The sequence below is a fragment of the Ahaetulla prasina genome, chromosome 15 (genome assembly GCF_028640845.1).
Source record: "Ahaetulla prasina isolate Xishuangbanna chromosome 15, ASM2864084v1, whole genome shotgun sequence".
Classification (NCBI taxonomy): domain Eukaryota; kingdom Metazoa; phylum Chordata; class Lepidosauria; order Squamata; family Colubridae; genus Ahaetulla; species Ahaetulla prasina.
The window spans coordinates 9,668,939-9,686,296 of NC_080553.1; the positions used below are offsets into that span (position 1 = coordinate 9,668,939).

Consider the following 17,358-nt stretch of genomic DNA (forward strand, 5'->3'; position numbering starts at 1 on the left):
CTATAACTTGTTGCTGGCAATCCTTATGATTTATATTGATATATTGACCATCAATTGTGTTGTAAATGTTGTACCTTGATGAACGTATCTTTTCTTTTATGTACACTGAGAGCATATGCACCAAGACAAATTCCTTGTGTGTCCAATCACACTTGGCCAATAAAAATTCTATTCTAAAAAAATTCTATTCTATCTATCTATCTATCTATCTATCTATCTATCTATCTATCTATCTATCTATCTATCATCATCTATCTATCTATCTGAGCTTCTTTCTGTATCTATCTATCTATCTATCTATCTGTCATCTATCTCTATCTATCTTATCATCTATCTATCATCTATCTATCATCATATATCATCTCTATCATTTATAACTTATCTATATCATCCCTGCCCAAAAAGCGCACTCCAAAAACAGAAAAAGTGCAGGCAGAAGAAAAAAAGAATTATGATATTTTTACATTCAACTGCGTTAGATTAAGTGCTCCATCCAGAATTTATGAGTGGCTATAACAAATACGGATAAATAACAATCTCTATCCATCTCTATTTTTCCTCTATCTCTCTTTACCTATCTATATCTCTATCATCTAACTACCTACCTCTACCATATCTATCTAACTGGCTACAGAAAACGGGGATAAATAACAATCTGGCGTCTAACATACAGATTGAACCAGAGATGGGTATTTAGCCAGTTCGGATTGGTTCGGGCAAACTGGTAGCAGAAATCATGACTAGGTCCGCCCCCCAATTCCCCACCCCCTATCCCCAGCTCTATGTCATCCTATTTAGGCATGTTTCTGAGGTCGGGCACATGTGTGGAAGGCAGGCTCGCGCACGAACAGGAGGGGCACGCGTATGAAACAAGCGTGCACGGCGAACCAGTAGTAACATAATGTGAAACCCATTGCTGGGTTGAACGCCACCAAAGTATAACCTCAATATTTTGATCATGCATTGAAACAGCTCCCTATTTTATTTTACTTTTTCAGCCAAGCATGTTATAAAAACATTTGGGGGGAAAAATAAAGTTCAGGCATGTTAGAGAGGAATGTTGTCACGCTGGTCTCTTACAGAGGGTTGCAAACACCACCTGGCCAGAGAAACAAAATAACCCCCCCCCACCCGTCCTTTTGCAAGATTGAAGGAGACACCCACCCATCTCTTCTGCGGCGGCTGCGGAGAAAAAAAACGTCAGGATTGTGAGCGTACGTCTCAGCGCCAATCATTTAGCTCAGTTCATTGTGGTAAACCAATAGTTGTTCCTCACAATTAGCGCTAACAAATCTGACTTCCCTTATGATGAAGGAGATTATTGTAAGCGGCTTTGAAATCATAAAATTAGGGCTCGGCAGAAAGGGAGCCAAGTTACCCGAGTTGCAAAGATTCAGAGAACTGTGTTTCTAATGAACCATTAAGAATATAGGTCCGTGATGGCGAATCTATCGCACGCGTGCCAGAAGTGGCATGCAGAGCCCTCTCTGGGCATGCGTTCCGCCGGCCAGTTGGTCTTCACGGGTGCCTAAGCACCAGAAAATGCCCTGAAAATGGCTAAAAACCAAGCCGTTTTACGGGCTGTTTCTGGGCCTTTGGGGGGCTGTTTTCAGGCCGATTTTCAAGGCTGTTTCTAGGCCATTTTGGGGGCTGTTTTCAGGCTGTTTTTCAGGCTGTTTCTGTGCCTTTTGGGGGTTGTTTTCAGGCTGTTTTTCAGGGTGTTTTTAGGTCATTTTTCAGGCTGTTTTCAGGCTGTTTTTCAGGCTGTTTTCAGGCCATTTTGGGGGCTGTTTCAGGCCATTTTTCAGGGTGTTTCTGTGCCTTTTGAGGGTTGTTTTCAGGCCGTTTTTCAGGGTGTTTTTAGGCCATTTGGGGGTTGTTTTCAGGCCATTTTTCAGGCTGTTTCAGGCCATTTTTCAGGGTATTTTTAGACCATTGTGGGGGCTGTTTTCAGGCCATTTTTCAGGCTGTTTTCAGGCCATTTTTGGGGCTGTTTCAGGCCATTTTTCAGACTGTTTTCAGGCCATTTTTCAGGCTGTTTTCAGGCCATTTTTCAGGGTGTTTTTAGGCAATTGTGGGGGCTGTTTTCAGGCCATTTTTGGGGTTGTTTTCAGGGTGTTTTTCAGGCTGTTTCTGTGCCTTTTGGGGCTGTTTCCAGGCCATTTTTCAGGCTGTTTTCAGGCCATTTTTCAGGCTGTTTCTGTGCCTTTAGGGGGTTGTTTTCAGGCTGTTTTTAGGCCATTTTTGAGGTTTTCAGGCCGTTTTTCAGGCTGTTTTTTACCTTTTAAAAGCATTTTTTACAACCTATTCCTACCATTTGGGAGGGAAAAGCGAGCGAGCCAGAAAGAAGCAGCAACCGGGCAACTGGACAATTGGGTGGGGAGCAGAGATTTTTGCTACTGGTTTTCCGAACTACCCACCACCATCGCTATCAAATTGGCCGATCCGGTCCAAACCAGGAGCATTTCACACCTGAATTGGGGGCTGGTTTTCAAAGGGCCCCCATTGGCATTTTTACGGCTTCTCGAAGCTTCTCTGCTTTCTTTCTCATTTGGCCTTTTTAGAAGGAAGGAAGGAAAAGGATCTGTGACCTGAAATAATGAACTTGACTCTCATTTTACACCTTGTGCTGAACCAGGGCTTGTAAACCATGATTGAGTGGATGAAGTACAATTAGATGAGCTCATACAGCACCATCAAGCTAAGCCAGGAGTCTCCAAACCTGGCAATATTGAGTCTTATGGACTTCAATTCCCAGAATTCCTCAGGGGTCTCAAAACCTGACAACTTTAAGACTTGTGGACGTCAATTCCCAGAATTCCTCAGCCGGTCATGGACTTCAACTCCCAGAATTCCACAGGGGTCTCAAAACCTGGCAATTTTAAGACTTGTGGACTTCAGCTCCCATGCTGGCTGAGGAATTCTGGGACTTGAAGTCCACAAGTCTTAAAGTTGCCGAGTTTGGAGAGTCCTGATGTCAACTATAGTTGGCCTGCAGTGCTTGGCTGGAACACCACAGCAATCCTCCAAGGCTTACAAACAGGATGGCACAACTTATACAACACCCAAGTCAAGCCCAAACCACCTATCGAGATACACGAATCTAGCCTACCTCACCTCCTTCCTTCCTACAATCCCATCTATCAACTTATCAACTGGTCTTCATCACCTCCTACCTCCATGTTCTCCGTAGCTTGGACTACTGCAGCTCAACCAAACAGTTGGTCTCCTAAAACCAGTGGCAGCCGGCCCATGAATTAACAGCACCGAAAATGTGAGCACGTGTGTGGTCTTCTGCACACGCGTGCAGCCTTCTGTGCATGCATTTTGCTCGCTCGTGCACTTGTATGCATGCACGCGGCTTAAAAAACGCAGCTAAATAGGACGGCATAGTGCCGGGGCACAGGTCACAACAGTTTTCCTGAACCGGCTGAATCCCACCCCTGCTTAAAACTGCAAGCTTTTAAACCTAGACTTTTAAGCCACCGCTCAGAGCAGATTGTTAGAAGTCTTCTAGCAATATCCCTACTCGTGAGGAGACACTTACTCACTAGTAGACTTTTATTTTTGAGGAGTCCTGCTCTTGGCTCCTTAGATAGGTACTTTCTATGGTCAGTAGATGGCAGCATCTACCTCACCTTGCTGGATTCTCAAACTAAGCGGAGTTAATGTTGATGGATACTTAGATGGAAGACCACCAACTCTAGACTCTTGATTATGACAGCAGCTAGCTAACCTTGGTTGAACTCCAAAGGTAAGCCTGTCCCGTCCTGGCTGATGTTTTGGATGGAGGACAACTAAGAAATCTTTTGAGTCGCAGACCTGAATGCAAAGTTGGAAAAATATCCTAGGAAAAAGCCAGTAGAAATCAGATTACAGAGTTGGAAGGGACCTTGTGGGACATCTAGTCCAACCCTCCACCCAAGCAGGAGACCCAACACCATTTCTGACAAATGGCAGTCCAATCTCTTCTTGAAAGCCTCCAGCAATGAAGCTCCTACAACTTCTGTTCCATCTGTTGGTTGTTCTCACTGTCAGAAAATTTCTCCTTATTTCCAGGTTGAATCTCTCCTTGATCAGTTTCCATTATTCCTCATCTGGGCTTCAGGTGCTTTGGAAAATAGGTTGACCCCCTCCTCTCTGTGGCAGCCCTCAAATATTGGAAGACTTGCTCTCATGTCTCCCCATGTCCTTCTCTTCACTAGACTAGCCAGGCCCAGTTCCTGCAACCATTCATTATATGTTTTAGTCTCCAATCCCTTAATCATCTTGGTTGCTCTTCTCTGCAATCTTTCTAGAGTCTCAACATCTTTTTTATACTGTCTACAGCAGGGTCTCCAACCTTAGCAACTTTAAGACTTGTGGACTTCAACTCCCAGAATTCCTCAGCCAGCAAAGCTCTGGGAGTTGAAGTCTACAAGTCTTAAAGTTGCCAAGGTTGGAGACCCCTGGTTTACCGTACTCTAGGTGTGGTCTTACTAAAGCTTTATAGAGCGGTATTAATACCTCACTTGATCTAGATTGAATCCCTCTGTTAATGCAACTCTATCTAACTGTGCTGCAACTATCATAAATTCGTATCGGTTGCCAAGCACCCAGACTTTGCTTATGTGACCATAGGGATTGTTCTTACCTAGGTTTCCTTAGAAAGTATAAAGCACAATCTTAGTCCCGGCAAAACCTCTTGTATTGACACAGCTGTGAATTATTGTCATTCCCAGTCCACAAGGCTTCACAAACAGTCTTTCAGGGGAATGTTTATAAACACCTACCTTATCTCCCTTGGAATACTGCCTGAGAACTGATTGCCAAACGCAGGGTAAGGCCAAACTTGGCACAGAGTCAAACAGAACTTTCCAAAGCTTGAACCCACCAGATGAACTAATTGCTCCCTGCAAAAGCTCACGTCCGTTGCTCTTCTCTGCAATCTTTCTAGAGTCTCAACATCTTTTTATACTGTCTAGCAGGGTCTCCAACCTTAGCAACTTTAAGACTTGTGGACTTCAACTCCCAGAATTCCTCAGCCAGCAAAGCTCTGGGAGTTGAAGTCTACAAGTCTTAAAGTTGCCAAGGTTGGAGACCCCTGGTTTACCGTACTCTAGGTGTGGTCTTACTAAAGCTTTATAGAGCGGTATTAATACCTCACTTGATCTAGATTGAATCCCTCTGTTAATGCAACTCTATCTAACTGTGCTGCAACTATCATAAATTCGTATCGGTTGCCAAGCACCCAGACTTTGCTTATGTGACCATAGGGATTGTTCTTACCTAGGTTTCCTTAGAAAGTATAAAGCACAATCTTAGTCCCGGCAAAACCTCTTGTATTGACACAGCTGTGAATTATTGTCATTCCCAGTCCACAAGGCTTCACAAACAGTCTTTCAGGGGAATGTTTATAAACACCTACCTTATCTCCCTTGGAATACTGCCTGAGAACTGATTGCCAAACGCAGGGTAAGGCCAAACTTGGCACAGAGTCAAACAGAACTTTCCAAAGCTTGAACCCACCAGATGAACTAATTGCTCCCTGCAAAAGCTCACGTCCCGTTTGCTCTTCTTTTATGTCTTGTGGGAGGGGCCAATCACCTCCAAGCCTTACTCCCAAGTCGACCCTGTTTTCTTAATTGTTTTTATTGTCTGGCAGCTCTGCGCATGCGCACACTGGGAACAGGTTCCCGCTGTTCTTCTGCCTCGTCGATGTCAGACTCTGGAGAGTCCGGAGGCAGCACATAACTATCAGATGGCCTTGGCCCCCTCTCTGCCTCCAATGCAGAGCCCTCGTCCGAGCTTTTCCCCAAGACTGGCCCATGCTCCTCCTCAACCTCCTCATTGTCCGACTCTGCTGCCAACTCTGCTGGCCTCCGGCGGGCCACAACAGGGATGTTGTGATAGCTGTGAATACGAGGAATAACTTTTTCCAGGACCATTGTAACTTGTAAGAGTTGCTAAGTGAATTTGTAGTCAGTCCAGGACTTCCTGTATGTGTGCATGTATGTAACCAACACGCTTCTTGGAAAACATTGTGGGTGCCTATTTTACAGCTGTCATTCATGTCAAGAGCTTTTATAGTTAATATCTGGTCTGCCTTCATCTCCTTGGAACACTTAAATAAAAATTCAAATATATATATATAAAAACCTGCCCTGGATCATTTTCACAACAGACTTGTAGCGTTTGGGCGAGAATTTTATTTTCCCCATCGTTTTGCTATTTCTTTTTTTTTTTTTTAAGTCCGTCCACTTTTTAAAGTTTGATCTGATCCCTTTCAAGATCAAGTTGCTTTCAAGCATGAAACATCCTTGCTGGGAAAAAACTTCTGTCTGGTATACAGATTAGGCAGGGAGATTTCTCTCTCTCTCTCTTTTTCTCTCTCTCCTCTCTCTCTTTCTTTGTCTTTCTCTCTGTGTGTCTCTTTCTCTCTCTCTTTCTCTCCTCTCTCTCTTTCTCTCTCTCTTTGATTCTTTTTCTCTGTGTGTGTCTCTTTCTCTTTCTTTCCTCTCTCTCTCTCCTCTCTCTCTTTCTCTGTTTCTTTGTCTTTCTTTCTTTCTCTTTCTTTCTCTCACCTTGTTTGTCTTTCTCTCTGTCTTTCTCTCTCTCCTCTCTCTTTTTATTTGTCTTTCTCTGTGTGTGTGTGTCTCTCTCTCTCTTTCTTTCTCTTTCTCTCTCTTTTGTCTTTCTCTCTGTCTCCTTCTCTCTCCTCCCTCTCTCTCTCTTTCTTTTGTCTTTCTCTCTCTTGTCTTTCTGTGTGTCTCTCCCTCCCTCTCTTTCTCTCTCTCTGTTATTTGTCTTTCTCTCTCTCTTTCTCTCTCTCTGTCTTTCTGTGTGTGTGTGTCTCCCTCTCTCTTTCTCTCTCTTTGTCTTTCTGTCTCTCTCTCTCTCTCTCTCTCTCTCTCTCTCTCTCTTTGTCTTTCTGTGTGTCTCTCCCTCCCTCTCTTTCTCTCTCTCTCTGTTATTTGTCTTTCTCTCTCTTTTTCTCTCTCTCTGTCTTTCTGTGTGTGTGTCTCTCCCTCTCTCTTTCTCTCTCTTTGTCTTTCTGTGTCTCTCTTTCTCTCTCTCTCTCTCTCTCTGTCTTTCTGTCTCTGCCTCTGTCTGTCTGCCTCTCTCTCTCCTCACTCTGTTAAAAGAATGTACAATTCCAGTTTTTTCTCCCTTTTTGATTTCTCTGCATACAGCCATCAGGAAATCCTGTACCTAGAATACGGGGCCTGTCAAATATCTTTTTTTTAAAAAAACAAAAAACCTGGGTCCTTATCCACAGCTAATCTCTTCAAAGTATGCATTTAATGGGAAAAATGTGCAGGCTGTTATTGTCCTTCTTTTAACGTGAGTCTTTCTTTTTGCAAAGCTCGCCTCTCGTTTCCCATGTGAGTAAGGAAAAGGCGCCCATTTATCTTCATTTAGTCACAGATCGGTCAGCCAAGCCCGGTGCTGTCTGCGCCGAAACAAATGTGACATATACAAACCGTTTGGGATGTCATAGGCTAGGAGACGAAGACCCCAGAGGTTTATTTCCCAAACATCTGTGTCTTGTTTCAAAACCCCACTTAAAGGCTTGTGCAGGTTCTTACTGGCTGCGTGTTCAGGTTTGTTTCTCCGTGTTCGTGAAACCACCAAAAGAATATAGACTGAGAAAACGAGACTTCATGAATTGTTTAACCCCAGCATCTTAGTTCTTTACACACACACACAATATATTGTATTTTTTGGAGTATAAGACCCGCCTTTCCCCCCAAAAAAGAGGGTGAAAATCTGGGTGCGTCTTATACTCCGAATGTAGCCCCGCCCAGCTTCTCAAACAGAGGTTTCAGATGCTGAAAAAAGCATCAAAAATGGAGCTTCAGAAAAAAAGCCCCAAACGGAGCTTCAGAAAAAAGCCCCCAAATAGAGTTTCAGAAAAAAAGCCCCAAATGGAGCTTAGAAAAAAAGCCCCAAACAAAAACAAAGCTTAGAAAAAAAGCCCCAAACAAAAACAAAGCTTAGAAAAAAAGCCCCAAACAAAAACAAAGCTTAGAAAAAAAGCCCCAAACGGAAATGGAGCTTAGGAAAAAAGCCCCAAACAGCTTCAGAAAAAAAGCCCCAAACGGAGCTTAGAAAAAAAAAACCAAATGGAGCTTCAGAAAAAAAAACCCCGAAAGGAGCTTCACGGAGCTTAGGAAAAAAGCCCCCAAAGGGAGCTTCAGAAAAAAAGCCTCCAAATAGAGCTTCAGAAAAGAAGCTCCCAATCAGAGCTTCAGAGGCTTTTTTTCTGAAGTTCTGTTTTGGAGGCTTTCAGAGGAAGAAAAAAAGTTTTTTCTGAAACAAGAGTTTTGGAGGCAGAAAAAAAAAAAAGCAAGGCACAGAACTCACAACCAAGGAACCTGTTGCTAAAATTCACCTCTGGGAATAGCTGATAGGGGGTATTCCGGGAGGCCAATCCACCTGCCAATCAGCTTTTTTCTTATTTTCCTCCACAAAAACTTAGGTGCATCTTATACTCTGGTGCATCTTATACTCCAAAAAATATGGTGTGTATGTGTGTGTGTGTGTGTGTGTGTGTGTATGTATGTATGTATGTATGTGTGTGTGTGTGTGTGTGTGTGTGTATATATACATATATACATATATATATATATATATATATATATATATATATATATATATATATATATATATATATAGGGGCTCTGTGGGGGCTCCCACCCTCTGGAATGAACTCCCCCCAGGACTTCGTCAATTTCCTGACCTTCGAACCTTCCGCCGCGAGCTTAAAACACATCTATTTATTTGTGCAGGACTGGACTAGAATTTTAATCTTAAATTTAATTTTAATGGGGTTTTATCATTTTAATTGTAATTTTAAATTTTGGCCTATTTAAATAAGTGTTTTAATTAGTGTTTTATCTTGTATTATATTTGTATTTTTATCGGGCTGTAAACCGCCCTGAGTCCTTCGGGAGATAGGGCGGTATAAAAATTTGATTAAATAAATAAAATAAAATAAAAATACATACACACACATACACACATACCGTGTTTTCCCAAAAATATATATTAATTATTAATAATTAAAATAATAATAATATTAATTTTTGCTCCAAAAGACACATTAGGGCTTATTTTCTGGTTAGGTCTTATTTTGGGGGAGATACGATACTAAATGCACCCATCTGGCTGACAATCTTAACTGGGGCTTGTTTTGGGGGTAGGGCTTATATTACGAGCATCCTGAAAAATCATGCTGGGCCTTATTTTCAAGTTGGGTCTTATTTTGGGGGAAACAGGGTGTATATATATTCCTACAGTCTCTCTTGATACACTCTGGGTGTTTGTGTGTGGGTTGGGTGTGAGTGTGTGAAAAGAGACTGTATGAATGTGTTGGTTTCAATGTTTACTTTGAAGACTTCGAAGGGCCAAAATGTGGGTGAAATTATCTTGAAATTATCTCCACATGGAGGAAAACATTGTCAGCTAGTGCAGAATGACAGAGTTGGAAGAGACCTTGGAGGTCTTCTAGTCCAACCCCCTGCTTATGCAGGAGACCCTACACCACTTCAGACAAATGGTTGTCCAAACTCTTCTTTAAAACTTCCAGTATTGGAGCATCCACAACTTCTGGTTCCACTGATTAATTGTTCTAACTGCCAGGAAGTTTCTCCGTAGTTCTAGGTTGCTTCTCTTCTTGGTTAGTTTCCATCCGTTGTTTCTTGTCCTACCCTCCGGTGCTTTGGGGAATAGGTTGACTCCCTTTTCTTTGGGGCAGCTCTTCAGATATTGGAAGACGGCTATCATGTCTCCCCTGAATCCTCTTTTTCCTTAAACTAGACATATGCAATTCCTGCAACCGGTCTTCGTCTGTTTTAGCCTCCAGCCCGCTAATCATCTTCGTTGCTCTTCTCTGCACTTTTTCTAAAAAAAGTCTCTAATGCAAAGGATCGCTCAGCGAGTGAGATAGGCAGCCTCTAAATTTGATCTATAAAATACAAAATAAGTTACAAGAACACCGGGCTGATTTTTGCAACCAACAAAGCACCCAGGACAAGCGAAAAATGAGATAAAGCAAAAACTCCAGAGAAATACTGTTTATAAATGTTACTGCCTGCCATCTTTCCTCCTTCCGGTCCCCCAGTGTTATCTACACATATCTACAAATTATCTACAAATTATCTACATATTTTTCAGATAGGATTCTTTGGTTGTCCCCCCTCCCACCCCAGCTTTTCCATTCTTTCTCTTTTTTTACACAGCAACTATAAAAGCAGAAGAAGAAAAAAGAACCACCAGGAACTGCATACGTAATCACTTTGGGAAGGGAAAAAAAGGAATAATATAATATCAATAAATATACCAATGTCACAATAGGTTTTGACTCAAAACCTTTGGCACTGATCCGTTCCGAGAGAAAAGAAATCCTTCCAAAACGTTTTGAGACCACAAAGCAGGAAAAGAAAAAAAAAACCAAGGGAAAAAAGGGCTTATAACAAGTTATAACAATGCACGCAGGACAGCAGTATTTTTCCAAAGGGATTTTACATAGATTCTTCAAAGAATCCTACAGTGAAATTTGTTAACGAAGCAAGAAATACCGAGGTGAGCAAAAAGCTGGAATTAAAAGCACAGAGAAAGGAAGTTGGTTTTTTTTGTATTTCCAGAGCTGGGCAGGTTTAGGCTGGGGTGTCAGAATTGCAAAAATTATTGCAATTAATTAATTATTGCAGAATTATGCAAAACTTGTTGCAAAAGCAAAAGAAAGATCCATCCACATAAAGAATCAAATTGGTTTTACAGAATCCCAAGCGTGTGGCAGTGTTGAGAGGATGAAGATAATGGAAGCGGTTGGCAGCTTCTACCTTTGAAGATCAACTCAATCTACCTTTGAAGATCAACATCAACTCTTCTTGGAAGACCAAGAAGACTTCTCTTCCTGTGGTTTTGCACCAAGATGAGAAAAACTGAACAATGTGTATGTGTGCGTGTGTGTGTGTGTATAGGATGAGCAATTTGAATTGTGACACCTCTTCCCACCCTCCCAACCAACCAACCAACCAACCAACCAACTGCCCCTAACCTGGCCAACTTTCTCTTAAGAGGACGATTCTGCTCATCCTTGTGAACGGAAGATCTGAGTTCCAGGAAAGACCCAATCCGAAGAAAACATGGGGTTTTATTCCAGCTGGTGGGAAGCGGGTCAGACTAGAAGACCTCCAAGGTCCCTTCCAACGCTTTCTGTCGAGGGGTTGCTTACGGATTCTAGCCTACTGCCCAAAAATAAATAATAAATAAATAAAAAGACCCTGGACCTCCTCAAAGGCTCTCCTGCTGTGGCCCCTTCTCTCTCTTCTGCTTCTCCGGGGTGGGTGGGATCAGGTGTGAAATCCAGCAGGTTCTGGCGAACCCGTAAGCGGAAATTTTGAGTGGCTCGGAGAACTGGCAAATACCATCTCTGGCTGGCCCCAGAGTGGGGTGGGAATGGGGATTTTGCAGTATTCTTTCCCAGGAGTGGGGTGGGGAATGGGGATTTTGCAGTATCCTTCTCCCAGGAGTGGGGTGGGGAATGGGGATTTTGCAGTATCCTTCTCCCAGGAGTGGGGTGAGGAATGGGGATTTTGCAGTATTCTTCCCCTGGAGTGGGATAGGAATGGGGATTTTGCAGCATCCTTCCCCCAGGAGTCAGCTGGGAATGGGGATTTTGCAGTATCCTTCCCCCAGGTGTCGGGTGGGAATGGGGATTTTGCAGTATCCTTCCCCCAGGAGTGGGGAGGGAATGGGGATTTTGCAGTATCCTTCTCCCAGGAGTCGGGTGGGGAATGGAGATTTTGCAGTATCCTCACCCCAGGAATGGGGTGGGGAATGGGGATTTTGCAGTATCCTTTTCCCAGGAGTCGGGTGGGAATGGGGATTTTGCAGTATTCTTCCCCTGGAGTGGGGTGGGAATGGAGATTTTGTAGTATCCTTCCCCTGCCACGCCCACCAAGCCATGCCACGCCCACCAAGCCACGCCACGCCCACCAAGCCACGCCCACAGAACCGGTAGTAAAAACATTGGATTTCCCCACTGAGTGGGATGCTCTTGGGGAAGGGAGATTGTATTATTTCCATTGGCGTCCACCGGCCCTAATACAGTTGTTGGGATGGGGAATACGGATAGTCCTCAGTTTACAACCACCATTGAGCGCCAAATTTCCTTCGCTAAGCGAGGCAGTTGCGAAGCAAGGGGTTTTCCCCCCTCCCCCCGGGTTTTGTGACCTTATTTGCCGCGGGTGTCTGAGCGAAATCACTGCGAATGTTACGCTAGGAACACCGATTGTTAAGTGACTATGACTTACCCATTGATTGTGCTCGTCAAAAGGGGACGTAAAAGATGTTGCAACCGTCATTACCGCGAGTCAGTTGCCGAGCGTCCGAATTTTGATCGTGGGGAGGTTGCAACGGTCATAAGTCACGAACGGGGACTGAGCAAACCATTGCAAGTTGAGGACTACCTGTGTTCATGAAATCCATGCTTCTGGTGGGTGGAGTTGGCCGCGCTTCCTAAATGCCTTGTTCCTGACAATGAGAATTCCAGAACTCAAAGGACACGGTTGGCTTGGCACCAGCCTGGGTCAGGAGAGGCTGGGTGGCAGGGGACCAAGAGATGCCACCGTCGGCATCTCAGCGCCCACCCTGGCACATGCCAGTCATGTGCTAAGCACATGCCTGCGTGGGACAACTGGGTGCAGGTCAGGAGGGAGCCGCACGCTCTGACAAGCCTCGTCAGCTGTGCGCGTCACTCAGAAGTCCCAGGATTGTCGGCGGTTGATCTTGGTTGGGTTAGGGAGGCATGCCGGGAGCTGCCTTCTTTCCAACGCACAGGTAGTCCTCAACTTGCAACCACAACGGAGCCCCAAATTTCTGTTGCTAAGTGAGATCTTTGTGAAACGGAACAGAAGCTGCCTTCGGAAGTTGTGGGAGCTTCACCCCTGGAAGCTTTCAAGAAGAGACTGGACTGCCATCGGTCAGAAATGGTGTAGGGTCTCCTGCTTGGGCAGGGGGGGGTGGGGGGTTGGACTAGGTGACCTCCAAGGTCCCTTCCAACTCTGCTATTCTATATTCAGTGGAACGACTTTCCTACAGAGGTTCTGGACACTTCATCACTGGAAGCTTTCAGTTGGACTCCATTTGTCAGAGATGATGTAGGGTTTCCCGCTTGGGTGGGGGGTGGGGGGCTGGACTAGATGACCTACAAGATCCCTTCCAAACTCTTGTTATTCTGTTATGTTCTGCTAAAGTGAATTTTGCCCTGTTTTTACGACTTTTCTAGCCACAGTTGTTAAGGGTACCCCTGAAACGGTTCCTGGTTCCTGGTCATTAAGTGAATCCAACTTCCCCCGTTGGATTCACTTAACACGAATCCATTACTTGTCAGAAAACAGTTATTTGTCAGAAGGTCACAAAAGGGGATCACGTGACTCCGGGACACTGCAACCGTCATAAAGATGAGTCAGCGTCTGAATTTGGATCGTGTGACCCTGGGGATGGTCGTGAGTGTAAAAAAAAGCTCATGTCACTTTTTTTAAAAAAAAATGCCAATTAGTGTACATTTAAAGTGACAGTAAAGTTATTCTCCTATTCTATGTTTAGGGCCTTTGTAATTTCGAACGGTCATTAAATGAACAGTTGTAAAATGAGGACTATCTGTAGGCCAGATTGGTCTACTCCAGGGGATGGGGAACTATGGCCCCTTTATGACCTCTGGACTTCAACTCCCAGAATTCCTGAGCCGTACCTGGATGGGCAAAGCTCTCCAGGGTCGGATGTAGACTGTTTGTCCCAATCAGGTGCTCCCACCTGCTTTCCAATCAGAGATCGCTGAGACTGGATCCTCAACACTGTAAAAGAAACCCTGGCGGGTGATTTGGTCCCCACTACAGTAGGAAGAACGGGAAAGGGGGGACAAAGTTGTAGTCCTTGACTTACGACCGTAATTGAGCCCTAAATTTCCATGGCTAAGCGAGGCGGTGGTTTGCCACAGTGGTTCAGCCAATCCCTGCAGTTGTTAAATGAATCAAGAAGAGACTGGACTGCCATCTGTCAGAAATGGTGTAGGGTCTCCCGCTTGGGCAGGGTGTGGGGGTTGGACTAGATGACCTATAAGGTCCCTTCCAACTCTGTTATTCTACATTCAACGGAGGGACTTGCCTTCAGAAGTTGTGAGAGCTTCATCCCTGGAAGCTTTCAAGGAGAGACTGGACTGCCGTCTGTCAGAAATGGTCTAGGATCTCCTGCTTGGATGGGGGTGGGTGGGGGTTGGACTAGTTGACCTACGAGGTCCCTTCCAACTCTGCTAATCTGTAAATCATGCGAGCGTTAAGTAAATCTGGCTTCCCATTGACTAGTTGGAAGTTGGCTGGGAGGGGTTACCAATGGCCATCCTTTGACAATGCAATGGTTACAGATACATGCCAGTTGCCATGTGGCCGAATTTTGATCTTGTGACTATGGGGTCGTTAGTGTGATGAACGTTCAAAAGTCACCCATTTTTTTCAGGGCCGTCGTAACTGTGAAAAGTCACCAAGGGAACGGTTGTAAGTCAAGGACTACCTGTATAGAGCTGCATCGGGGCCAGAGCAGCCAGGAAATGACACCAGGACGCTTGGTGGGTTACGCGGCAGAGAAAGGAACTGCAGCTCCGTGCGTTGAGTGGAAGGCTGAGGAGAGGAGAAAATGCCCTTCTAGCCCCACAGCTGGCGACAAAGCGAGTCCGAGAGAACTCCAGCTTCCCATCACTCCACTGCAATGCCCCAAACGCGAGCCAAAGATCACATTCCCCCCGGATGGGGAAAAACGCAACACGGATCCTGAACGACGGGCCCAACAGCAGAACCTGGTGGAAAGGATGGCGCGGGGAAGAAAACCGTGTGCACCAGGGGACGATGGTGGATTCCACCCCCACCCCATCCCAAATTCGACAAAACAGGAAACTTTTCCCAAACGTACTGAGCAATTCACACCATGCAAAGAGTCGGTCCGAGCCCGAGGAGCACACATTGGAGACGTTATCTCGGTCCGTAGTCATAGGTCGTGGGAGCGCCGGCGGTAGAATACATGTTGGCGGCTGCGGCGGCTGCGGCCGCAGCTGCAGCAGCAGCTGGATTCATGTGATGGTGGTGGTGGTGGTGGTAACTGTGTCCTCGGATACCGGGCAAGGGGTAGGGGGCTGGCCGGCTCTTGGCTCCTAGATAATGGTCATAAGCAGAGACCGGATGCTTGTAGGGATGGTGATGGAGAGGTTCGGAAGCAGGGGGGTCCAGCCGCAACTCGTGATGTGGGGGACTAGGCCGACTTCCAGCTGGACTAGGGAGTGGGACCAAGCCGCCTCCACCAGGAACCGGGAGCGCCGGACTTAACACCCGAGACATGAGCTGCTGATGAGTTGGATCGGCGTGGAGGGGCGTCCCACCAGCCGATTCCCGTTCGTATTCCCGTCGACTCTCCACTATATCTGCAGCACATGATAGAACAGGCAAGGGGAGCAGGGGAGAAAGTACAAGAAGGGGTCAGCTAAGTGTGACATCTCCAGAAACTCTAGGTAGTGGCCTCTGCGATGTAAGTAACATGTAACATGTAACACTAGAAATTTTTAAGAAAATGTTGGATAACCATCTGACTGAGATGGTGTAGGGTTTCCTGCCTGGGCATGGGGTCGGACTAGAAGGCCTCCAAGGTCCCTTCCAACTCTGATGTTATGTTATGTTATGTTATAAGTGTGTAGCACAGGGGGTTCTCCAAATTTGGCAACATTAAGACTTCTGGACTTCAACTCCCAGAATTCCCCAGCTTTGCAGAGACATCTTAAAATAGAATAACAGAGTTGGAAGGGACCTTGGAGGTCTTCTAGTCCAACCCCCTGCCCAGGCAGGAAACCCTACACTACTTCAGATAAATGGTTGGCCAATCTCTTCTTAAAAACTTTCAGTGTTGGAGCATTCACAACATCTGGAGGCAAGTTGTTCCACGGATTAATTGTTGTCACTCTCAGGAAATTTCTCCTTAGTTCTAAGTTGCTTCTTTCCTTGATTGGTTTCTACCCATTGCTTCTTGTCCCTGCCCTCAGGTGCTTTGGAGAATAGCTTGACTCCCTCTTCTTTGCAGCAGCCGCTGAGATATTGGAACAATGCTATCATGTCTCCCCTGGTCCTTCTTTTCATTAAACCAGACATATCCAGTTCCTGCAACCGTTCATTGTATGTTTTAGCCTCCAGTCCCCTAATCATCTTTGTTGCTCTTCTCTGCATTCTTTCTAGAGTCTCAACATCTTTTTTTATTCTAATTGGCCATTTTTGGCCTGATCTAGCAAGGATAATTCTTAGGATAAGTTTGTGCACCGTGTTAAACCATAATCCAAATTCATTCCGTATGTTGTGTAAAATTCAGGTGATTATCTGAAGTAGGCTATACTGTTCTATATCCTATTCTGTTTGTTGGATATTACTTTAATGCACTGTTCCGTAACCTCAGCAAATTTAAGATATGTGAACTTCAATTACCAGAATACTCCAAGCAGTGTGGCTGACTGGGGAATTCTGGGAGTTGATGTCTACAAGTCTTAAAAGTTGCTAAATTTGGGGGCAACTTGATGTAGGAGATGAGCAAGCTGAGCTGGAGGGTGGGGTTAAATGCCTCATTAGTTTGGAATTATCACGCAGCCACAAGAGACTCAACTCCAGCCTCCTGTGAATTCCATTCACTCTTCTCTACTGCCAATTTAGTTTGACCATTAGTAGACCAGATTCTTGTGCATAAGTAAAGGTTCCCCTCGCACATATGTGCTAGTTGTTCCCGACTCTAGGGGGCGGTGCCCATCTCCGTTTCAAAGCCGTAGATCCAGCGCCGTCTGGAGACGTCTCCGTGGTCATGTGGCCTGCATGACTCAATGCCAAAAGCGCACGGAACGCTGTTCCCTTCCCCCCAAAGGTGGTCCCTATTTTTCTACTTGCATTTTTTACCTGCTTTCGAACTGCTAGGTTGGCAGAAGCTGGGACAAGTCACGAGAGCTCACCCCGTTATGCAGCACTAGGGATTTGAACCGCTGAACTGCCGACCTTTCGATCAACAAGCTCAGCGTCTTAGCCACTGAGCCGCCGCATCCCTTCTTCTGCAAAGGTGACAAGAATAAAGTTCTAGTATTTTGAACTCAACTTCTGTATCTGGTTATTTGTGCCTGACAAAATGTGAAACGCTACACAGTTGGACGGCTCAAACTGACAAGTTAGGGCTACAGAGACATCTGGTTCCATCTACTCATCTGAAACCCCGTTTTAAAAATGGACACACCACCCCAATATTTTGGTTCCTCTGTTCCTTTGGAAAAGGATACAAACAGGTTGGGGTTCCAAATGTTGC

General features: G+C 45.1%; 1 protein-coding gene across 6 annotated transcripts in view; it reads right to left on the bottom strand.

The window, feature by feature from the left end:
• Positions 1–17,358, bottom strand: part of TBX1 (T-box transcription factor 1) — a 105,992-nt gene that overhangs the window by 37,327 nt on the left and 51,307 nt on the right. For 3 of the 6 annotated variants that reach the window (XM_058158658.1, XM_058158656.1, XM_058158657.1), the window contains one exon: positions 10,044–15,457. The exons of 2 other annotated variants lie outside the window; for them this stretch is intronic. In XM_058158658.1, coding sequence (XP_058014641.1) covers positions 15,012–15,457 — 446 coding nt within the window. In that variant the 3' untranslated portion in view covers positions 10,044–15,011. Of the gene's footprint in view, positions 1–9,050; positions 9,950–10,043; positions 15,458–17,358 lie in introns of those variants that run through there. One more of the 6 variants, XM_058158664.1, reaches the window with a different exon arrangement.